Source organism: Kogia breviceps, chromosome 7, assembly GCF_026419965.1.
Source record: "Kogia breviceps isolate mKogBre1 chromosome 7, mKogBre1 haplotype 1, whole genome shotgun sequence".
Taxonomy (NCBI): Eukaryota; Metazoa; Chordata; class Mammalia; order Artiodactyla; family Physeteridae; genus Kogia; species Kogia breviceps.
The window spans coordinates 34,671,303-34,697,457 of NC_081316.1; the positions used below are offsets into that span (position 1 = coordinate 34,671,303).

The window sequence follows — 26,155 nt, forward strand, 5'->3', positions numbered from 1 at the left end:
GACTCATTCATGTTCTTAATCAGGGAAAAGAAAAATAAGACCAAAATGAGATGTCATTTACACCCTCCAAATTGGCAAAAACTAACAAATAAGACAATATGAAATACTGTAGCAAATGTGTGAATTAAAAGGAACACATATTCTGCTTATATCAAAACCGAAATACAAAGAAAAAAGGAATGCTAAAAAGGGAAAAGAACACCTGAGATTTTTGAGACAATATCAAAAAGATGGGCATGCATGTAACTGGAATCACAAAGGAAAAGAGAACACCCAGTTCAAGAAAAAGAACTTTTCTAGGAATCACAGAAGCACTTCTATGTGTTCCATTCCAATTACAAACCCCTTGATCCCCACATAGTAACCCTCATCTTGAATTCTGTAATCACTTCCTTGCTTTCTCAAAAAAAAAATGGTTTTATCATCTATGATCCATTTTGAGTTAATTTTTGAATTAACTCATGGAGTTTTGTTATTTTGCATATGGATGTCCAGTTGTTCCTTCACCAGCTATTGAAAAGACTGTTCTTTCTTCAATGAATTATTTCTGCACCTCTGTCAAAAATAAAATGGCCATATTTGTGTGGATTTATTTCTTCAATCTCTGTTCATTTTGACCTATGTCTATCCCTTCAACAATCAACCCACGTTGATTTAAATGGTTTTATAGTAAGTCGTAAAATTGAATAGTGTAATTTCTCCAAATTTATTCTTCTTTATCAAATTTGTTTTGACTATTCTAGTTCATTTGCCTTCAATATAAATTTTAGCATCTACTTGTCTATATCTACTAAAATCCTACTGATATTTTGATTGGAATAACAAATCTATTTATCAGTTTGGGGGATAATTGGCATCTTTACTAAGTTGAGTCTACCAATCCATCAACACGTTTCTCTCCATTTGCATAGATGTAATTTTTTTTTCAACAGGACTTGTAGTTTTCAGCATAGAAATCTCATATATTTTAAAGATTTATACCAAAGTACTACATTTTTTTTGAGCTACCAATTGCTGTATTAGCCAATGGTTCTTGCATTCCACACTTTCTTTTTTCAGTAGTTCTTCCAATGAGGGTCTATGAATGTAAACTCTTAGTTTTTTCATGTCTAAAAATGCCTTTATTTCACCTGTACTTTATGTAATAGTTAAAATGCTTCTAGAAATCTAAGGTGAACATTTTATTTCACTAAGAACCTTGAAAATACTTTTGCATCTAATGTTATTAGTGAGAAATCTATTGAATGTAGATGGCATTCCTTTTTATTCTGAAAGATTTTAAGATTATTTATCTCTGATGTTCTGTAGATTGACCATAACATATCTGGGTGTGAATTTAATTTTATTTATTTTGCTTCATACTCAGGATTCATTTTCATTTCTGGAACTCATGTTTTTCTTCATTTCTGGAAAATTTTCAGCAATTACCAATTCAAAGGATTTTTTCCTCCACTATTTACTCAATTTTCTTTTTTTGAAACTACTAGCAGATTAATGTAGAAGCCACTATATAGCCTCCTGCCACTTTAATATTTGTAACCTCATTGTCTCTCTGTTGCACCGTACAATGTGGGAATTTCTCAGTACTATTTTCCAATTAACTAACTCAATTGTGTCTGGTCTGTAATTGATACCATCTATTGTTCTCTTTATTTAAAGCATGATTTTACATTTAATAATTAATTCTTTTTCATATTCATTTGTTCTCTTTTAAAAATTTATTTATTTTATTATTTTATTCTATTTATGTTTTTTGGCCGTGTTGGGTCTTCGTTGCTGCACATGGGCTTTTTCTCTGGTTGCGGTGAGCAGGGGTTACTCTTCATTGCAGTGCATGGGCTTCCCAATGCAGTGGCTTCTCCTGTTGCGGAGCATGGGTTCTAGGCACGCTGACTTCAGTAGTTGTGACACGTGGGCTCAGTAGTCATTGCTCACGGGCTCTAGAGCGCAGGCTCAGTAGTTGTGGTGCATGGGCTAAGTTTCTCTGCAGTATGTGGGATCTTCCTGGACCAGGGTTCGAACTTGCGTCCCCTGCATCGGCAGGCGGATTCTTAACAACTGCGCCACCAGGGAAGCCCATATTCATTTGTTCTTGTTTCATTTATATCAGTTTTAATTTAAATTATTTCCTTATCCTTTTTATTGACAGTATCACCTCCTTTTATGTTTTTAGGCTTTGCCAGAATCTCCTACCTGGAGTAAGTTCACTTTCTAAGAATTGATTTTGTTAGTGGCCTTTGTAGCATTAAATCTTATAAGTTTTTGAATTTTGGTCTGTAGGCTTAAATTTACTTGTTTCTTTTTTCTTTACTGTCCTGTCTCTTTTCCTCTCTGTGCATATTTATTTATTTTCCCTCTTGTGTTTGGTTTAGGGGTTACCTCCATTCTGCCTCCAGGTTCTCGATCTAGAGCTAGTATTTAAAAATAACAATTTGGTATTATTTCTCTGTGGCAATATTAGGGATGTGGTGTATCAAATACCATTTGAAAGTATACATCTATGTTCTTCCTTTGTCAGCTCATGAAATAGCACCCCAGGAGTACTATGAAACTGTGGCGGTGGGTGAGAGAGGGGGAGGGTACTTTCAACCATCTTTCATGAGTAAGAATACACCCAGTCCCTGGCTTTAAGTACAGTTAAACTGGCTAGTCCCCTGTCTTAAATGGTGCACTTTTGGTCCACTTCATCCTATAGGTGTTATACCCTGACACTATAATTTCCTAACTCAGAGCCCCACAAGATTACAGGCTTATAATTCTTCCTCTTTTTATCCATGGGAATTTTCACCTTATATTTGAGATCAACTGTCATTTTGGTTTTCTTTTTAAAAACGTATTTGTTATTGCTATGCTTTGGGGACAGAGAGTGGTTCCTTCACGTGCCAGAATTTCATTCATAAACAGTTTCTGTGCCTAGATGTGTAACTGAGAAGGACCCTATGGGGCCTTCCTGGGACAGACTCCTCCCCATATCTTCTGCTTTAGCTCCTCTCGGAAGTAACAGAGAATAGTATCTGATGCACATTTCCTGAGTTGTTTTACAGATGTGAAAACCCCCACCAAATGGAAGATGTTAACTACTTGATGACCATGAACACATAGCCCCCAGACCTGTTAGAGCCTAATGTTAACCCCTGTGACACAGCCCTGTTACCTCATCATCAACCAATCAGATAATTGTGTATGAGCTGATCACATACCCTGTACCCTGTAATCCAAAGCATTTTCAAAGTCCAGGTGAGGGACAGGGGTCCCTCACCTGGACTTTGAAAATGCTTTCCTGAAACCCATCAGGCACTAGCTGTCCCAGACTACTTGTATGGTGAGTTACAATAAACACTGCAATTTCCTTCACCATAACCCGGTGTCAGTAGATTGGCTTTACTGCAGGCAGGTGAGTGGACCCGAGTTTGGTTCAGTAACAGATGTGTCCATGACACACAGATATTTTTAAAGATTTAACTTTTAGTAATTTTGAGAAATAAAATGCAACATGTAGAATAACCTACATAGCATATAACATTTAGATTTCCCAGTGGAAACTTCACAGGAGACAGAGATAACTACCTTCCCCTAAACTTTCTCAAGCAATAGATGTATATTTAAAAGTCTGTATTACCTTAATATATTCTTTTAAAATTAACTAATTAATTAATTTATTATTATTTTTATTTGTAGCTGCATTGGGTCTTCATTGCTGCGTGCGGGCTTTCTCTAGTTGCGGTGCATGGGCTTCTCATTGCGGTGGTTTCTCGTTGCAAAGCATGGGCTTCTAGGCATGCAGGCTTCAGTAGTTGTAGCACATGGGCTCAGTAGTTGTGGCTCACGGGCTCTAGAGCACAAGCTCAGTAGTTTTGGCGCACAGGCTTAGTTGCTCTATGGCATGTGGGATCTTGCCAGACCCAGGGATCGAGCCCATGCCCCTGTATTGGCAGGCAGATTCTTAACCACTGTGCCACCAGGGAAGTCCCAATATATCCTTGACTGTTGATTAAAAGTGAAGTCTTTCTGTTGCTGTTGACTTAAACATTAGCTAACAAAGGCACAACGATAATCAAAGAATTCCATCTTCTTCCAGAGGAAATCTCTCATGCTTACTTTAAAAAAAAGCAAAAACTTGTAAGTCATACATACGGATAAATGGCTTCTTTAATGTTTCCGAAGACCTGTTTCCCAGTCATTATGATGGTCAACTGGGTTGTCAATTCTACTAGACAGCCTCCAGGATCACACTAGTAAGAAGAAAAAGGAGAAAAATAAAGTAAAGGATGAAAGATGGACTTCTGCAACAAAAGAAATCCCAAACCAGAGGGTGAGAATCTGAAGATTTGCACTGGAACAGATATTAAAAAAATATAAATGGATATTTAGTTCCAAGTTCCAAGCATGATCACCAGTCTAGCTACATTAGACTCAGCTGTGAAATATGTTAAAAACAGATTTCTGGGCCTTATTCTTAGAAAATTCCGAATCTTCATATCTGGATTAGGGCTGGAAGTTGTTATTTTCTCCATGTGATCTGGATGCACAGCCAGGTTTGGAAACCACTGAACTGTTCTAACTCTGTACCCATGGTAGAGCCCTTTTTGCTGTACCTCTAGAAATTTATTCATCCTTTGATGGAAGTCTTCAGGAATACAGAACTTACTTATTCCAGTTCATAGTTCATATTTTATACCAAACAATAGGTACAATATAACTTCTTGCCCAAAACAAACTGGAAAGTCTATCAGATAGCAGGATTCTAAGACCAATATGCTCTGTGGACAGAGTTAGTGTCTTAGACTTTTCCTGCAGCTTGATAAAAATCTGAGTTAGTGCGGGGCACACCTAAAGGTATTTAGTTAACACTGAGTTACTGAAGCCACAAACCTCACCTCTCTAGAGAATTCTTACCTCTTCACTTCTCCACACATTAAACAAATATGTGTATTTTCCAGGATAGCCCACGAACTTCCCTTTAAAGAAAGCTACATAGAAGCAGGACGAGTAAAAATTTACAAACTGAAACAGGAACATTTTCAAGGTAAGACTGCTCTCATACTCCTGGTGAGTCCGAGGAATTTCTGGTAAATAAAAAACACCAAGGTTTAATAATGCACCTTCCTGCTTCTCCTTATTTTTTTTACTCCCTGGGGTAAGTGGATATCTAGTCATATTATTCTGAGAGTCTGTTGAAATCTTACCCACTCTGGTCATAACTGACCAATATTAAGCAGCTATGGATGTGCACTAGGCTTTCTATTAGAGATTGTGTATTAATCTAATCACCAGAGAAGGCTGGAAAACTGTCATTAGTACTTTTAGAGCAGTGAAGTACTTGCCTGGGGTCACACAGTCAAAATATGGAATTCAAGTGCCTATTAGACTGAAGAGCCTTATGCTCATCCCCATAACACTATGTGATACCCTGCAAACACATCAGATCTCGCTCCTCTGTTTTCAATCAGGTTTAAACAAAGTCAATCTTATGAAGGGCAGAGGATGATTTCAAACTGAATTGTGCTTTCCTCTCATGAATTAAACAGCTTTATCAGTTTTGAAAACAATGTCATGCAAATGGTGGCAGTAATAGTACATATTTTCCCTCTCCTTCACTTAAAATGCATGATCATGATCTATCATTTTATGAATTCCAAAGATAAGAGAATGTTAGAGTCTCCTCACACCACAGTAAAACAACATGAGGCATGAAAGAGTAAGGGGTCATGCTTTGCTGAACTGATGATCTCCCAAGAGCACAAGCTGATCCAGCCAAATCCATGACATTTTCAGCAACACTGAAATAGTAACACATATTCTAAAGACACAGATAACGCTTCCATTTTACTGAAATTTAGCTGCATTCCTACAAAATCTCTAATGTGAATACAAGAGATTTTTCTCATTGACGAAAGCTGAGATATTTTTTAGGTGCTTTGTTTGTAGGTGCTAATTGCTATAATTTTTTTATTAAGTAAGACTGAGAGAGAAGAACTCCAAATTTGAAAATAGTATTTAATGACAGTTGCTTCCCAGTGCTTACTCTAGTGCTGAGTAAATACTGTGCTGCCTTTTTGGTTGCCACTGGGCACACTGTCAGTGTACAGATTTAGAGGAGGGGGGCATGAGCTCCTGGAGAGAGCAGTCCCAGAAGAAGCTGAGGCCCGGAGTTGAGTCTCTGATCTCATCTCCAACTTGCTGGGGGGCAAGGCCAGGAGCAACTGTGCTCTGTGCTAGTCTTCCTGACTGAACCTACCACTCCACCTGTGACCCCTTCACCTTCCCTCATGGCTTTAGGAGAAATTTTTAGAAGAACATAATCCAGGTTCTAACACATGGCAACTGAAAAGAGAAGCACTAACTTTTAGATTTATTCAGGAGGACCTGATTGTTCTATTTTCCTCACAATGGTTTTCAAAATCCAATACTTCCTAAACACCATACACATGAAATAAAAATTATCTGTGCTTCAGAAATGTGTGAGGATTTTATTTAGGCTTCAACTAACCCCATCAAAGAAGGATTAAGGTAAGAATACTCAAAAAGATCTACAGAGTCCTAATTCTTTTTAGTTATTTTTCCTGCTTCCACTATAATAGGCCTGAATGTAGCCCTTAGGGGATTCTGAAGTACCAGGCTATGGGTCTACCTGTAGAGCAAAACTGCCTTAAAATGTGCCTTTGAAAAATGAACTCCCGGCGCGCGGAGACCCTCTGCACCTCTGCGAACATGGCGCTGCGAGTGCCGCGGGGGGTGCGGGCCGCGGTCTGCAGCCTGAGCGCCATCTCTGCGCCCAACACGTCCTGCCAGCCGCGGCCCTGGGGACTGCAGGTGGGCGCGTCCGGGCGCTGCGCACCGGCCCTGCTCTGCTGCCCGGTCGTAAATTCACAGACAAACGTGAATGGTTAACAACAGAAAACGGTGTTGCAACAGTGGGAATCAGCAATTTTGCACAGGAAGCTTTGGGAGATGTTGTTTACTGTAGTCTGCCTGAAGATGGGACAAAATTGAACAAACACGAGGAATTTGGTGCTTTGGAAAGTGTGAAAGCTGCTAGTGAACTCTATCCTCCTCTATCAGGAGAAGTAACTGAAATTAATGAAGCTCTAGCAGAAAATCCAGGACTTGTCAACAAATCTTGTTATGAAGATGGTTGGCTGATCAAGATGACACTCAGTAACTCTTCAGAACTAGATGAACTAATGAGTGAAGAAGCATATGAGAAATACATAAAATCTATTGAGGAGTGAAAATGGAACCCCTAAATAAACTAGTTTGAAACAAAACAAAAAAAAGAACTGCCTTGGGGATTATCCAGAATGGAGGTATAGTATTGGTAGGAACCCATTTTCAGAGTCATACTAATGATTTGGCCAGCTTACCCATTTTTGTAATCCAGGCAGATATCCTTTCATAAAAGAAATTCAAGATCAAGATGACAATAAAGTTCAAGCACGATCCAGTGAGAGATGTGGTTATCTGGGGAGTGAGGAAACTTCTGACATGCTTTAAGGATGCTTCACTTTCCATGAAGCTAGCAAATGTAGCAAAGACTGACAGGCGGTATACAATCACAGCTACCATACACGCAATGACCAGAGACATCTGGGGAAGGGAAACAAAAACTGGTCACTCTGGTCTCTGAATCCCTGTGATGCATATATATATCTGAAACATACTCTTCTCTTCAACTCATATATTAAGTTTAGCAGATCTGACATGGAAAGCAAGCCAAGTCAGTCCCTCTCACCATAGATGGCAGGAAATGAAAACTAGGAACATAAAAGGGTTAGTGATAAAGCCTATGGTAGCAGCTGAGTAAATCAAAAATAGAAAAGTATTCACTGACCATCCTCTAGGTCTATCCTTTAGAACGAGTTGGAAAACTACCAGCAAGCCAGAGTCTGCTTATGGCCTTACCTGTTCTTGCGTGGCCCTTAAGGTAAGAATATTTTTTGTTTGTTTGCATTTTTAAAGGTTGTAAAGAAAAATAAAGACAATTATGTGTCAGAGACGATTTGTGGCCCACAAAGCCTATAATATATCCTTTACAGCACATGTTTGGTAACCTCTGCTCTGGGTTGTAGCTAAATGTGTAGTGTGCAGATCACTTACTTTCTCAAGAAAAAACCATTTAAAGATTCGATTTCATTTCCTCTCAGAATACTGCCATTAGTAGTCTGATATGCCTGGTAGTTTAGATATTTGTATAAATTTTATACCTTTACATATTATAAAATCACAAAGATCTTTATATCAATGATTGGAGAATTTTATTGTGAAAGTTGAGGAACTGAATCAAATTGAATGAGTACTAGAAATAAATGGCAGTGATCTTTCTAGAACCACACTCCAGAATATTTTTCAAGGAGTGTCCCAAATTGATTATCACCCCCTTTTATTCTATCATCTCTCCTAAAATGATTGTTATATCATCTAGGAAAATACAAATTTAAAATAGAAAAACCAATACCTTTATCAAAAAAGGTTAAAGATAAAAAATTATAGGACAATATGGAATGGTGAGGTTAAAATACAGTCTACAACTGCTAATTATTTACACTTCAACAGGCTAACTTCTCAAAGGGTAACCTTGCCTGTTTTCCTAAAACTAAAGGTCAACTGTAAGAGGACATAAATTTTGAAAGGGGAGGGCAAGAAATAGATTATGATGATGGAGAAATCTATCAGGTAAAAGGCATGGAAAAAATCTGACTCCCTAACAATGGGATATGCTAATTAAATTCTTCATGTAGAAGATGTAACATTTTCTTCCATTTATCTTGGCAAGAGAATGAACCTTAATGGTATAAAGTTTTTCATTTTGTATATTTTAAATGGATAAAAGATAAATTAATAATTTTTTAAAAACACTAAACAAATAGTCTGTAATCAAATTATTTATTAAACCGTTCTGGTTTCAAGTTATTACCAAATTAACAAAGAGCTGGGGAAGGGGGAGGGACGGGCTTTAAGATAAAGCACCTCCCTCTCTCCCCAACTCTTTATCCAAGGTTTAATCATGGCACATCCATGTAAATTACAGTTTATTTTATATAAGAGCTCCATTCAAGATAAAAAAAAATACTGTGGAGTGGGAGGGAAGAGAGGGACTCGAGCCATTGCAGACAAAACTATTGAGGTAATCCCAGTATGATCTTACATGAATAGATGATAATAGTTTTTAAACAATGCTCACCCATAAAGTCACTGTGGCTCCTGATAAAAAGTACCATGGAATACGACTACACAGAGGCAAGTAAGGTTCCATCTCCTGTAATTTTGAAGAAATCACAACAAAATTCAAAATCTACCCTCAAAGTTGGGAATCCAAGCAGTAGTCAAAATCACAAAGCCATGTTAAAGTAGAAACCTCCCCAATGGGTTCACCACAGCTCATGGAATACTACATTCTAGTAGTGGTTCCTTACGTTTAGGTAGAAACCTTTAGGGCTCTCAGATGAAATATTTTACAAATGATATGAGATATAAAGGATACACATTATTTCCTGAGTGTTGAATTAGAGTTGTATTTAGGGAGAAGGAGAGAGGAAAAAACAAAGTAAAAACCTGAGGGCTGCTGCTTAAGTAGACATGCCGTAATGATGTTAAAATTTTCTAATTGAGTTAAACTGAATTGAGTTGAATGCACTGCTCTGTAATTGCTCTGTATGATATTAAGTAGGGTGCTTTCTTTATATTTACAGGATTGTCTTCTTCCACACAGTTCAGGGGCCCAGACTTTTCTACAATTATGGTTTTTTAAGTCATTAATGGAAGATATTAATTATACCAGGTGATATTTTTAGCTATACTGAGAGGCAGTTAGATCTTACGGCCAAAATACTGTCATGCAGTTAAAAAATAGTTGTCAGCAGAAATCTAAAACATGCAATTCTATTTAACATATAAGATTTTACATCTGTACAGTCTCAAGGATTTTTCAGAAAGGACTGAATGCAAACAGAACATAGCACTCAGGGTAGGCTGCCCAAGAGCTCTATTGAACCCCAGGATGTGAGTGGATACATCTGATTATGTACATGTGTATGCATGTGTGTATCCAATGTGTCTGTGTGTTCGTGTGTGTGTGCATATTTGTGTGTGCACGTGTGTGTGTCCATTCCTGCATGTATGTGTTCCCAACAGACTCAAATGTAAGAATTCTGGTTGTGCTTAACCGCTGAAGAAGCACTGCAATGAAGTAAAAACAAAACAAACAAAAAAACCCTCTCATTTCCAAAGCCATTAAAGCTAAGTGAAGTAGATGATTCACAGTGTATCAATACATATTGCTTTTCAACTGGTTTCAAATGTAAACATTCAGTACATCTTGTTTTTGGTCAACAGTGTTTGGCAAAGCCAATAGGCCTGCTTTTATTTTCTTTTTTATCCCATTAAGTATGAACAAATACTTAATAATAATATTGTCATTAGTATGACAATATCTCTTTTAATATATTTTTAATTAATTTCAAATAGCCACCCAAATTGTTAATGTATTTTGAGGTGATTTTTCTCTTCATTTACTGAATTTTTTGTAATGTTTCAAGGCAATTTAATAAACGTTTAGTGAATGCCTGCACTGCAAGAAGAATGTTGAATATTATACACAAGAACAGTGTCCTGAACAAAGTAGGGAATTCTACTGAAGAGACTTTTAGAGACATATTCTATTCTCTCTTTAATAGCATCAGGTAACATGGTGATTATAGATTATGGAAAGGTGGGGACTCTAAGAATATGCAGCCAAGAGTCTGCAAAGTATCTTCCATTTTCAAGTGAAATAAAAATGAGGTACCAAGAAGTCAAATAACTCAGTCAACAACATACAGCCAGTTTGCCAGTTATCCCAAAATCTAGACTTTCCTTTCCAGACACCAGTGCAATGATCTTCCCATTATAATTAATTAGAATGGACTAGGTGAATAAACTTTGGTCGAATAAAGCAATCACTCATAAGCCCACTACCTTAATACAATACTAGTTTAATTTTCACACATTAACTTAGTATCATTTCCATGTCTATATATGTATATATAAAGCCCACAGCATGCACACTATTTTCTGTTTCATTTTATTTCACTTAGTATTAAAACTATGTATTTCATGATATGATGACTTGGATTTGCTTCAAAATAATCTAGTGGCAGGGAGGGGTAGGTGTATAAATGAAAAAAAGTTGCCCATGAAATAATAATAATTGAAGCTGGGTGATGATCCCATCCTGGGGCTCATTATACTTTTCTACCTACTTTTGCATGCGTTCAAAATGTATATTAGAAGCGAGTAAACAAGTTTATGTGATTTATATGTTGTAGAATATTTTAAAGGCAAATTAAAATACACATCATTATTTGAGAGGCCACCCACAGCAGTGTGTCCATTGAAATATACTGCTGATTTCAGTTTCCTAGTTTACCTTAGTCACTGCGTTAATTTTCCTATGTGTACACATAGCTTCAAATTCAGGCCTCAGCTGGAGCTGCTGCTGCTCCTCCTCAAAGTCCACCAGGTCCCACTCATATTCCAGTCTGGCTTGTCGCTGTTTCCAAAACTCCAAGAACAATGTGACTATGGGCAAAGAAATGTATAAAAACAAATATAATAAAGAGATGGAAGAATAAGTGAGATAATAAGGAGATAATAACTAGATTTTTCTTTACTTTAAACAATCATTTTGGTTGTATGATGGTTCTTCTGTTGCTGTTTGATGATAAAATTATAAAATTATTAATTTTGGCATAATACTATGTAATAGTATTGAAATAACTCCTGTATAGAAATACAAATTAGTTTTTAGACAGCAGTCCATGCAAGAAAAATTTTTTTCAGGCACGCTATTTTCTCTCTCTTCATTCAGATAATTTGAAATAATATTTAAACTTGAATTTTTACCAACACCTAGATTTTGTTTGCATGTCTTTTACTGAAATCATTCAAGCAATCGTACCACATTCTCAGGCTTAGGGAAATTTAAGGAAAACATAGGAGCCATTTCATAACACAGTATGTCTTTCTGTCTCTCTCTCTGTCTCTCTTTGCCTCTCTCCCTGTCTCTGTCTCTCTCTATATATATACATGTATAATATATGACATTATATAGTATAATATACTATATATAAGTTTTAAACAAACTTTCACTTAAAGAATAACATATTTACAGAAACGTATATAAAACATTACCAACACCCCCAGAAAAACCTTCCCTTATAACCCTTCTAAGGCATAGATATAACTAGTTTACATATATATACACATATATATATATAAACACACACACACACACACACACACACACACACACACACACACACCAGTTTCTTTACCCATTCATCTGTCAATGGACATTTAGATTGTTTCCACATCTTGGTTAATGTGGAGAGAGTTGCAATGCCCATAAGAGTGCTAACATCTTTTCAAGATCCTGATTTCAATTATTTTGGGTAAATACCCAGAAGTGGGATTGCTAGATTAAATGACAGTTCTATTTTAATTTTTTGAGGCACTTCCACACTGTTTTCCGGTTGTACCATTTAGTATTCCCACCAGGAGTATGCAAGAGTTCATTATAATTCTCCACATCCTCATCATTTTCGTAATAGCCATCCTGACAGGTGTGAGATAACATCTCACTGTGGTCTGATTTGCATTTCTGATAACTAATGACATTAAGTATTTTTTCATATATCTGTTGGCCATTTGTATAACTTCTTCGGGGAAATGTCTATTCAAATCCTTTGTCCATTTTTAATCAGGTTAGATTTTGTTTTTTTTTTTTAACTATTGAGCTACAGGTGTTCCTTATATATATTTTCGAGATTAACCCTTTATCAGATAGATGGTTTGCAAATATTTTCTGCCTTTCAATGGGTTGCCTTTGCACTCTGTTCACTGTTGTCTCTGCTGTGCAGAGCATTTTAGTTTGAGGTAGTCTAGCTTATTTTGTTTGTTTTTGTTGCCTGGGCTTTGGTGTCATCTGCATGAAATCATTGCCAAGACCAATGTCATAAAGATTTTCCTTATACTCTCTTGTAGGATTTTTAAAGTTTCAGGTCTTATGTTTAAGTCTTTAATCCATTTTGAATTGATTTTTGTGATGGTGTAAGATGTGAATGAAAAATGTTGCCTGCCATATCGGCAAACAAAGGATGTTGCAGCCATCAAGCCACTACAGCCCAGTTGGTGAGCCCTGAGGGAACTCAAGATGGGAAAGAACAGGATACTGGCCCTAGATAGCTAAGGTGCATATCAAAGGAATGATTTCAATTAACCCAGATTCTTGCATCTTCCCATACAAAGAAAAGCGCTAATTCATTAACTTAAGGTATCTGGTTTTCTTTAATTAACAGTAATCTTTTGATGTTCTGACTACCTGGTCTTTGTTGCAAAACTCCTACGTATCCTGGCTCCTCCCTTACCTCTTCAGAGCAGTTCCTCAGAGCTATCTGAGAGGCTGCATCCTGGTCTTGAAGTCCTCAGAAAGTCTGCCAAATAAAACATAATTCTCAACTTTCAGGTTGTGGATTTTTTTTCAGTTGACAAAGATAAGGATCCAATTTCATTCTTTTGCATGTCACCATCCAGATTTCCCCAGAACCGTTTGTTGACGAGCCTATCCTTTCCCCATTTTGTTTTCTTGGAAATCCTGTTGAAGATTAATTTACCATATGCATGTGGATTTATTTTTAGGCTCCATTCTGTTTCATTGGTCTGCATGTCTATCTTTATGCCAGTACCATACTGTTTTGATTGCTGCAGCAAACAAACAGTTCTTAAATGGTTTTCTCCCCAGGGCTAAAAGCATAGGTCACAGACACAAATGCCCAACTTCCAATCTTTCTTTGAAAGAGATCTACTTGCAGACTTTAAAAGCTGCTGTCTGAGGGTCCAACTTCCAAACAGCCTGCATCTAGGTGCTGACTGAGATCTTCCCATTTGGGACACTGATGGGTTTTGGCACCCCCCCCCCAAATATTGGGAGCCACTAAGAACAAAGAAGGCAGATTGGACAATCACAGGCCACACTTTCAAGGCTGGGAGAGGTAGCTTTTTACCTAATGCACAGAAATCAACACAGAGAGGCAAGGTAAATGAAGAAACAAAGGAAAATATGTTCCAAATAAAAGAACAAGATAAACTGCAGGAAAAGACCTTAATGAAATGAAAACAAGCAACTTACCTGATAAAGAGTTTGAAATAATGGTCATAAAGATGCTTACTGATGCCTGGAGAACAATGCATGAATAAAGTGAGAATTTGAACAAAGAGACAGAAAATATAAGAAAGTAATAAACAGAGATCATAGAGCTGAAGAATACAATAATTTAATTATAAAATTCAATAGAAGGGTTCAGCAGCATACTACACCAAATGAAGAAAGGGTCAGTAAACCCCAAGAAAGGGAAGTGGAATTCATTCAGTCAGAGGAGAAAAAATGAATGAAATGAAAATGAAAAATGAGTGGAAAAAAAGTGAAGTCAGCTTAAGGGAGTTATGGGACAATATCAAGCAGACCAACATTTGCATTATAAGGGGTCCCAGAAGGAGAAGAGAGAGAGATACAGACAGCATATGCATTATAAGGGGTCCCAGAAGGAGAAGAGAGAGAGATACAGACAGCATATTCAAATAATGGGTAAAAACTTCTCTAACATGGGGAAAAAACCAAATATCATATCTAGGAAACCCACTGAGTTCCAAAAAAGATGAAAACAAAGAGAACCACACTGAGACTTTATATTTAAAAGGTCAGGAGTTAAAGACAAAGAGAGAATCTTATAAGCAAGAAGAGAAAAACAACTTATGTATAAGGGAACCCTCATAAGACTATCAGCAGATTTTTCAGCAGAAACTGCAGGCCAGAAGGGAGTAGCATATAGTCAAAGTACTGAAAAAAATTTGAGAACCAAGAATATTCTACCAGGAAAGTTTTCCAGACAAGTAAAAGTGGAAAGAGTTTATCACAACTAGAATGGCTTTTCAAGAAGTGTTAAAGGGACCTCTTTAAACTGAAATGAAAACATATAAAAGTACAAATCTCATTAGTATAGGTAAATGCATAGTTAAATTTAAAATACTCATGTTATAATGGTGGTAGGTAACTCACTTGTAAATCTATTATGAAGGTTAAAAGACAAAAGTAGTAAAAATAACTGTAACTATAATAAAATTGTATAACTATAATAATTGGTTAAAGGATACACAAGGTAAGAAGATATAAACTGTGACATCAAAAACACAAAACATGGGGCTTCCCTGGTGGCGCAGTGGTTGAGAGTCCGCCTGCCGATGCAGGGGACACGGGTTCGTGCCCTGGTCCGGGAGGATCCCACATGCCACAGAGCGGCTGGGCCCGTGAGCCATGGCCACTGAGCCTGCGCGTCCGGAGCCTGTGCTCCGCAACGGGAGAGGCCACAACAGTGAGAGGCCCACCTAGCACAAAAAAAAAAAAAAAAAAAAAAAAAAAGAAACACACAAAACATGGGAAGGAAAGTAAAAATATAGAGTGTTAGTATGCATTTGGAATTAATTTGCTTTGCTTGCAATAGAACGTTATAACTATAAGATGCTTTATAAAAGCCTCACTGTAATCACAGAGCAAAAACCTATAAAAGACATGCAAAAGATAAAGAAAAAGGAATCTAAGCATACCATTACAGAAAATTATCATACCCCAAAAGAAGAAGGCAAGAGAGGAAGAAAGGAACAAATGAATTACAAAACAATTAACAAAATGGCAATAGTAAGTCCATATCTGTCAATAATTACTTTAAGTAATTAACTAAATTCTCCAATCAAAAGTCATGCAGTGGCTGAATGGATAAAAAATCAAGACTCAACTATGTGCTGCCTACAAGAAACTCACTTCAGCTGTAAGGACACATGTATACTAAAAGTAAAAGGATGGAAAAAGTTATTCCATACAAAACTGAAACCAAAAGAAAGCAAGATTAACTATACTTATATAAGACAAAATAGACTTTAAGACAAAGATCACAATAAGGGGAAAAGAAGATCTTTGTATAATGATAGAGAGATCCATCAAACAAGAAGATATAACACTTATAAATACTTATGCACCCAATAGAGGAGCACCTAAAATATATACAGCAAATGTTAACAGACCTGAAGACAGAAATTGTCAGCAATATGATAATAGTAGGGAACTTCAACACCCCATTTTCAACAATGGATAGATCATCCTGACAGAAAATCAATAAGGAATCATTGGACTTAAACTACATGTTAGACCAGAGGGACTTAACAGGCATTGACAGCACTTTCCATCTAACAGCAGCAGAACACATATTCTTCTAAGTGCACATGGAATGTTCTCCAGGAAAGGTCATATAGTAACAGCACAAAACAAGTCAATAAATTTCAAAAGTTTGAAATCATATCAAGCATCTTTTCTAACCACAATGGTATGAAACTAGAATTACAGGAAAAGTTAAAACTGGAAAATTCACAAATATGTGGAGAATAAAGGACATGCTACTGAACAAACTTTGAAAAATCAACAGAGAAATTAAACAATATCTTGAGACAAATGAAACTGGAAATACAATATACCAAAACTTACGGGATGCAGCAGAAGCAGTTCTAGGAAGGAAGTTTGTAGTGATAAATGCCCACATTAAGAACCAAGAAAAAGCTAAAATGAACAACCTAACTTTAGACATTAAGGAACCAGAAAAAGAAGAGCAAAGTAAGCCAAAGGTAGAAGGAAGGAAATAACAAAGATCAGAGGGTAAATAAATAAAAGAGACAAAAAGACAATAGAAAAGATCAATGAAACTGTTTTATTTTGAAAAGATAAACAATAGAAAACCTTTAGCCATAATTACCAAGACAAAAAGATAAGGCTCAAATAAATAAAATTAGAAACTAAATAAGAGACATGACAACTGATACCACAGAAATACAAAGGATCATGAGACTACTATGAACAATTATGTGCCAACACAGTGGATAACCTAGAAGAAATGGATAAAGTCCTAGAAACATACAACCTACCCAAACTGAATCATGAAGAAATAGAAAATCTTAACAGACCAATTACCAGTAAGGATATTGAGTCAGTAATCAAAAACGTCCCCACCAACAAAAGTCCAGATCAGATAGCTTTACTGGTGAATTCTACCATACATGTAAAGAAGAAATGATCCTTCTCAAACTCTTCCAAAGACTAGAAGAGGAAAGAAAACTTCCAAACTCATTTTATGAGGCCGTCATTATCCTGACACCAAAGTCAGACAAAGACACTACAAGTAAAGAAATTATACTTGATGAACATAGATGCAAAGAACCTGAACAAAAGAGTAGCAAATCAAATTCAGCAATATATTAAAAGAATTATACACGATGATCAAGTGGGATTTACTCCAGGGATACAAGGATAGTTCAACATCCACAAATCAATCAACATGGTATACCACATTAACAAAATAAATGATTAAAAAAAATCATCTCAACAGATGCAGAAAAAGCATTTAACAGTACTGAACATCCATCATGATAAAAACTCTCAAAAACATAGGTATAAATGGAATGTACCTCAATATAATAAGGGCTATACATGACAAGCCCATAGCTACCATCATGGTCAGTGGTGAAAAGGTGAAAGCTTTTCCTCTATGATCAGGGACAAGACAAGAATGCCTATTCTTGCCTCTTCTATTCAATAGAGTACTGGATGTCCTAGCCAGAGCAATTAGTCAAAAATAAATAAATAAATAAAAGACATATAAATTAGAAAGAAAGAAGGAAAGAAGTAAAACTGTCTCTGTTTTCAAATAATATTAAATTATAAAAAACATCCTGAAGACTCCACCAAAAAACTGTTAGAACTAATAAATAAATTTAGTCAAGTTCCAGGATAAAAATAAATATATAAAAACCCGTTGTGTTTCTATATACTACCCATGTACTAACAGAAAGAGAAATTAAGAAAATAATCCCATTTACAATAACATCAAAAAGAACAAAATACCCAGGAATAAATTTAACCAGGGAAATGAAAGATATGTACACTGTATACTACTAGACACTGAGGAAAGAAATTGAAGAAGACACAAATAAACGGAAAGATAGCCCATACTCATGGATTGGAAGAATTAATATAAAAATGTCCATACTATCCAAGCAATCTCCAGATTTAATGCAATCCCTATCAAATTCCAATGCTATTTTTCACAGAAATAGAGAAAACAATCCTAAAATTTGTATGGGGCCACAAAAGACTCCAAATAGCCAAAGCAATCTTGAGAAAGAAGAACAAAGCAGTAGGTGTCATATTCCTGATCTCAAACTATATTACAAAGTTATAATAATCAAAATAGCATGGTACTTTTGGCATGGCATAAAGAGAAACACACAGATCTATGGAACACAATCAAGAGCTCAGAAAATAATCCCACGTATTATGGTCAATTAATATTTGACAAGGGAGCCAAGAATACTCAATGGGGAAAGAACAGTTTCTTCTATAAATGGTTTTGGGAAAATTGGATATTAGTTTGCAAAAGAACAAAACTGAAAAAAAAAGGGAACTCTCATGCACCGTCAGCGGGAATGTAAATTGGTGTAGCTGTTATGGAAAACAATATGAAGGTTCCTTGAGAAATTAAAAATATAAATATAATAGGATGAAGCAATTCCACTTTTATGTATATATCCAAAGGAAACAAAATCATTATCTTGAAGTGATATCTTTACCCCCATGTTCACTGCAGCTGCTGGGTGTTCCATGCATAATTGCTCCTCTATTTGTTACGACATATAAGGTTAGTGTTGGTGTACAATCTCTGTCAATGGAAAGAATTGAAAACTACTACATTTGTTGTAATTTGTGTACCTATAATCCATTTCTGATTCCAAAAAATGACAGAGGCAGGATTTGGTAGCCACATGATGAAGAGATGTCCATACACTAACTTAACCAGAGGAGGTTGCTGGAGAATTGTGGGTAAGACTTCTCTGTCGCCCGTTCTCTCTTTGAATCTGGCCTTTTCTCTTCAGACCATAGCAGGCAAGCAGAAGTAACAGAAACCCATAAGAACCTCTGCTTCATGTACACACCCCCCACAAATGTTGGTGTCCTATTGCCTGAATCAAGCTACCTTGCTCCCTTGGCCAGTTTTTTTTCTTTTTTAAATTAATTAATTAATTAATTTTTGGTTGTGTTGGGTCTTTGCTGTTGCGCGCGGGCTTTCTCTAGTTGCGGCGAGTGGGGGCTACTCTTCGTTGTGGTGTGCGGGCTTCTCATTGCAGTGGCTTCTCTTGCTGTGGAGCATGGGCTCTAGGCACACAAGCTTCAGTAGTTGTGGCACATGGGCTCGTGGGCTCTAGGGCGCAGGCTCAGTAGCTGTGGCACACAGGCTTAGTTGCTCCGCAGCATGTGGGATCTTCCTGGACCAGGGCTCAAACCCGTGACCCCTGCATTGGCAGGTGGATTCTTAACCACTGCGCCACCAGGGAAGTCCCTCCTTGGCCAATTTTTAAATGCACACACTTGCGCTTATTAAAGACTTTTTTGTTAAATTGGAGAGAAAAGTCTCTCTTTTCCCAGAGCCCCCCCAAGTTTTAGACATGTTTTAGAAGTCTTTAGGCCTCCTCTTGCCAAGTTACTCTTACAGAAAATACTTTCCTCACTGATGGCGGGAATAACTTCATAACACTTCTACTTCCCATGTGATACAAAAGAGAAGAGATACTGGGACATTTCCAAAATCAAGGGAAATTCCACCTTACATGGGAGACTTTTACCAAATGGAACTGGAAGCTGGAACTAGAATTTGACACAGGAAATTTAAATTCAAATATTGATGTATTAGCCCTCAACAATTTTTGAGTCTCGTTCCAGTTTGTATCCATGACTCAATATCCTCCAGCCACCAAATACTTATGTTTATTTCTCCTGAATTAAGCACTTATTGAGCCTGTTTTTACCACAGTGCTGAGATAGTGTAATCTGAATACATATGAAGTTTTAAAAATTATAGTGTTTTTCAGAGAAATGAGCAGATGATTAATAGAGACATTTCTGGACCAAGGATCAAGACGAATGACCATTGATGTGGACTCCATCAGTGTACTGATGCTAGCAAAGAAATAAAGATGTAAAATCACCTTTGGTTTGTAAGGTATGCCAACTGCATATGTTATATGAATGGCCATAAAACAGATAACATGGAGAAAACTGTTTTTATGTAACTATTTACTCACCCCAAATTCCCATGAATATTGCAAAGAACACTGTTGACTCATTGTCAAATAAATGGGAGAACTGTAAAACAATAACAACATCACAAAGACTACTTAGTATCAAATGAGCGAGGGAAATTGCAAGTCTTTTCAACATACCAAAATACATACATACCTTTGAAGCCAAACAGGTAGAATTTAGTCTCCAATAGTCACACATTACATCACAGAGTGGGCACATGATAATCTGACCCCCAATCTCAGGGTCACAGATCTCAGTGCTGCAGAGGGAAGAGGAAAGTTTTTGTTTTGTTTTGTTTTGTCCACGCGGTATGGTATGCGGGATCTTAGTTCCCCGACTAGGGATGGAACCCATGCCGCCGGAAGTGGAAGTGTGGAGTCCTAACCACTGGACTGCCAGAGAATTCCCAAGAGCAAAGCTATTTTAAAAGTGATGTGTTTGGGTGAAAGTCCAAAGCTGTTCTTATTGGAACAACTTTATACAGCTTCTTACATATGGCACAAGGGGAAATGAACTAGCAATTTTTGTAGATCAAAACATGCTTTGAGGAACAGAATCTTTAGAGCCCATCATTAAAAACAAATTTTCCATAAAACACCAGGTGAGGGGTAGTTGCTATGTTTGGGTCTTTTTCAGAAATATCAATTATCTGCTGCCATAGGAAACATTCTGACACAAATTCCAGGAAAATAATAGCAACAGTTTCAGTTAGCATAAGATTCTCTATTTGGGCAACTCAGTTGCACTTACCTGCTTGAGTTATCATGCATCGATAATAAGCCATAAATAAAACAAGCTAAGCCAACTATAGCTGCAAAACACAGCATTTCTGTGTAAAATCCGAGAAAGACAAAATAGATGCCAATTTTTTCTCCGTAATAATCCCTATGAAAGAGGGTAAAAAGAGAATCAGAGGTTGTAAGAATGATACAGTTCTGAGAGTCTTGGTTTTGTATTCAGACAAACTTGAATTCTAATTTTGGCTCCATTGCTTTCCAGCTGTGTAATTTTGATAAAGTTACTAAACTTTCTAAACTTTAGTTTCCACATCATAAAATGCAGGATAATGCTTAGCCATAGAATTGGTGTAAGGATTAAAAGAGACAACACATGTAAGTAAGAAGCCAACTGAGTGGAAGTTCAGATTTACTTTTGAAATAATCAGGTAATTTGAAAAGCTTTTAAATTTTAAAGAGAGTTTAAATGTTTTGAAATAAAGTGCAGAACATTCTTCTAGCAATTAACAAATCAAAATCATATTCACAATCTGTGCACGGACTTTTGCTTTATCTCTCTCTAGAATTGAAGAATGTACTCAGACCACAACAGATGAGAGTGGTTGTATGTATGAACTTCCATCTTCCTCTAAATTTGGACTTCTGATGGATGCTTATAGAATTGTAAGACAGGGAGCAAACCAAGGAATCAAGAATGAGTGTTTAATAAAGTTCCATAAAATATACAGTTCAGCACTTGCTTTACAAAGAGTTAAAAAGTGACAGCATTAGTTGGCATAAATGTTCAAGTCTTATAACCAAGTTTTGGAGTTTTTTTTCTGTTGTTTTTTAAACCAACTCTCTCCTTAAGGAATCTCTCAAAGAACCAGAGAACAAGGTTTTCTCTGCCACATAAAACCAGGTTTTTTAAAAAAAACACACAAAATAGGTTAATCTTCTCCCTTATTCACGTAGAGCTCAGCTCACCAAATCCGTGAAGTCTTTCCACAGTTTCCTAGACAGAGAGATGTAATCCCTTTTGGGCTCTAATAGCATGATATATATAAATCTATTATAGCACTTTTTATTAAATTGTAATTTCCACACATGCTCAAAAAACAGGCAAATCTAAACATAAAGGGTTTAAATTTTACATAACATAAACTTATTTAATATAAACTTAATTTCCCAATGAGAAGGTTTAAATTTTTTTTCACTCAATATTAATTTTATTGAATATCCCATTCTTCAGTTTTCAAAATTTCTTATCTTTTCTAATGAAACAGGCATCTTTCTGCTTGTACCATCTTTCATTCTTTCATTATTTTTAGTGATAATAAACATTTTTACATTGTTGTTTTCCCTTGTTCTGTTTTCAAATTACTATAAACTTGAAATTAAATTATAATTCCATTGTATTCCCTTGTTAATTTACCATTTACAACTTCCTTAGGTTCACTCACACAGGATGAGTAAACTTGCTTTTTCTCTTTTTTTTATTTTTGCTGAAAAACATAGCAATTATTATAATACTGCATAACATCAAAATCTAAAAAGAAGAATAAAAACATTTGATTTGGGAAAATTTACTATTCACTGTGTCTATTTCCATTTGATGTTTTAAAAATTATAGAATCAATAATTTTTAAGGTAAAACATCAATATTACTGCTATATGCTTAACCAAAACATTATTTGGGAATTCATAAAGAAACTGGATATTTCAAAGAACTACATTTTTCTTCCTTTCAAATTTCAAGAATCTTGTTCCTTGAGAATTAAAAAAAAAGTCCTCAAGAACTCCAGACCTTTAATTAGTATTTAAAAGATTCTCAAAAAGAGAAATTCTCAAATGAACATTTATTATATATGGAATTATAGAAATAATTTTACTAAACTTTGGATTTGGGGAGCTTAACAACAGATTAACAACTAAACCATCTCTTAAGAATGCAAAAAGAAAGAGACATGTCTTAGATTTGTATTATGGTAAATACATATATATTATTTACATATTACTGAAATAATGTTTAAGATGTTAAATTCTTATTATTCAAAACAAAGAAAATGAGAAAAGGCCAATAATATAAGATACTCTGTAAAGTATCAAACATAAGGAGAATAAATACTTTTTTTGAGTATTAATTTTTTTAGAAAAATTTACCTTTTATTTACACTTATGGTATTTCTTAACCTGTCCATTTTACTTGCTAGATTTTGCACTCATCTGTGGCCCCATAACATTTAACAGGGCATCTCATAGGTAGAAGACATTCAATAGTCTTCGTTGTGAGATCTTCTGAGAAGGCACTGGTCTAATTTCATATTCCCAGGACTTAGTACTTAGTCTGAGACATAGCAAATAATCAAGACAATGATGATGGAATTGAAATAAATACATGTTTGAGGAATGAATGAACAAAATGCAAACATATGGTCTAAAGAGATTCATTTTTATCATGAATTCATGGACATCTGAGAAACTTAGCTTAGTGATTACACTATCCTGGCTTTAATAGCACCATTATAGTCACTGTAAACATATTTGTTCTAACCTATTTGCTATATAGCAGTATATCAATTTTATTTATAAGCATTAAGCCACCCCAATAGATGATATCAAAAGAAAAATTATTTGGAGCTCTTAAATTGGAAAGAAAAAAATGGGATCAGAAGACATATAAAATTAAAGACTGATAAACCAATGATGGTAACCTTTGTATTCCCAGTTCTCCCTGAAAAAATATAATCTAATATGACAAAATGCTCAGTACCCAAAAGGCAGTAAAAATATTTACAAATATTTGGACATGGAACTTTGGTTTGGTGTAGAGATAACATGAAATATGTGAAATCTAGGAATTCAAATCCTATATTCTAAATCTCCGTTCAGGCACCCCTAATCATCCTTTTTTTTTTTAACCCTCTATATCCAATCTACTAGGTCCAATAAATTCTGTCATAAAAATCTTTTTCTTTCTTTCTTTCTTTCTTTTTTATTTTTGACTGTGTCACGAGGCATGTGGGATCTTAGTTCCTCGACCAGGGATTGAACCTGCACCACCTGAACTGGAAGCACAGAGTCTTAACCATTGGGACCACCAGGGAAGTCCCATAAAAGCCTTTTTCTAATCCATAGTCTCCTCTTTCCTGTTATCAGTGCCTTGGATATGACCTTCAATATCTATTACTGGAAAATTTTAAGAGCCTCCTTACTTCCCTGACTTCGGTTTTGCATCCTTCTACTATCTGTCCTGTTTCCAAGAGAGTAATGTTTCTAAAGCACAAGATTAAACAATGACCATTTCCTCCTTCAAACGTTTTGTCCTTTCATCTTAGCAGTGTTCTTCATGATTTTTTACTGATAAAATTCAAATCTTACTAGCCATGCCTCCTAAATGAAGAACTAAATGCACAATGCTCTTCTTTAGCCCAGTGCTCTGTACTTGTTCTCTCAACCTGGGATATTCTTACCTAACTTGTTTACCTAGCAACCTGCTACTTCTCTCAAGACACACTCAAGAATAAGCACTGTGAAACTTTCCCTGAGGTTGTCATAAAGGTAGGTGCTCTTTCCTCTGTGCTGTTTTTTCATAAGTATCACTCTGCTGTAATTATTATGCATTTGTGTGTCTTCCTGCAAATATCTTTGTGTTAGGAAACCACATTCTGATTACCTTTATAGCCCTAGCCTCTTGCTGATATCTAGTGATGCTAAATAAATGCTCATTAAAGGAATGTGGGCATTGTAATTATGTATCTATAGACAATTCCTTTCTACTTTTAAGGATATTTTTATTTTTATCAAGTCTTCCCATAAAAAACTTTTGTAAAACCATAAAATCAACAAGGAGAGGAAATAAAACCACACCTGATATAGGCCTTCAAGCATCATGACAGAGAATACCATGATCTTCAAATTACCTGTAAGTAAAGAAATAAACCCAGTTCCAACTGAGTACCTATTACCAGCAGCAATACCTGAGGTACAGAGAGCAGTGAAGAAGATGCTTAAGAAATTCTAGGGAAAACATGTAAAGTAGGGTGGGACATTAGACAAACACAGACAAAATAATCCCTGGGAAAAAGTCTAACTAAATGCCATAATACTGAACACATGTTGGGACTTGGTAATTTGTAGTACTAGCTAAAAGAAAGGGATCTGAAAATGAGTAAGCCTGGAAGTGGCAGCCTCAGAAAAGCAATGTTTCTGGGGAAGAATCAGATATACAGGGTTGTACTTCTTAAAAGTGGCAGAAAAGAGAGAGAGAGTTAGGATTCTATAGAAATGAAAGAAAAAGCGCATGACAAGCACAGGATATCATCCATGAAAGAAACTGCATGGAATAGGAAAAAAAACTAACAGAAGAGTGTACTTGAATGCTAGAAACTCCATGAATTAAACACAAACAAAAAAGCAGAGCATACTATACAAAATTATGTTAAAAAAAAACCTGAAAATGTGAAACAAAGAGCCTCAGCTAATGAAAATTCTCCCAAAAGAACATGAGGAATACTGTAAAAAAGCAGTACAAACTGAATTAAATGTTCTCAAATAAATAACTGCAAATGTAAGAAAATATCAGAAATATAAAAATAAGAAGAGAAGTGGGAAAAAACAGGAATAAATAAAACGAGATGAAAGAAACCAAAAAACAGAGGAAAGAGAAGAACCCTATAAGATTATGTCAGAACTGATGATGAAATTATGAGGTATTCCAGAGAATAAATGGAAACCAAGTGAAAATCTAATAAAAGATGATAAGAAAAACAGGATACCTATCAAAAGAATGAAAATGACATACAGAAGTAAAAAGGGTCTCAGGAAAATTGTTTGATATGAAGACAGGCAAAAAAGACCAAACATACAGATAACTGGAGTCCAAAGAAAATAATCAAAGCACTGGAAAATAATTATATTTTAAAACTATAACCCAAGAACACTTTCCAGAAAAACAAACAAACATAACAAACAAACAAAATAAAAGATACATATTTAAAGGATCCACCAGGAACAGGGAAAACTGACTTAGAACAACCAATTCCAAGACATAATGGGTTAAAACAATCAGACTTTAAAACAAGCAAACAAGCAAACAAAACTCTCCAAGGCCACAGGCAAGATGATGTAAAGTAATGTACAAAGGCAAAAGAATTTCCTACTAAATGAGGACACACCAGAGACATTTCCACTAAGATCAGGAATAAGGCAAAGACACCAACTATTA

At 35.8% G+C, this 26,155-nt stretch overlaps 1 protein-coding gene and 1 pseudogene across 1 annotated transcript in view; one reads left to right on the forward strand and one right to left on the reverse strand.

The window, feature by feature from the left end:
- ANO5 (anoctamin 5) overlaps nucleotides 1-26,155 on the reverse strand; it is a 100,133-nt gene that overhangs the window by 13,687 nt on the left and 60,291 nt on the right. Inside the window, 8 exon segments of the mRNA XM_059068236.2 lie at nucleotides 4,135-4,232; nucleotides 4,897-5,066; nucleotides 7,365-7,587; nucleotides 9,182-9,256; nucleotides 11,405-11,556; nucleotides 20,212-20,272; nucleotides 20,366-20,471; nucleotides 20,963-21,097. Coding sequence (XP_058924219.1) covers nucleotides 4,135-4,232; nucleotides 4,897-5,066; nucleotides 7,365-7,587; nucleotides 9,182-9,256; nucleotides 11,405-11,556; nucleotides 20,212-20,272; nucleotides 20,366-20,471; nucleotides 20,963-21,097 — 1,020 coding nt within the window.
- LOC131759299 (glycine cleavage system H protein, mitochondrial-like) lies at nucleotides 6,712-7,271 on the forward strand (annotated as a pseudogene).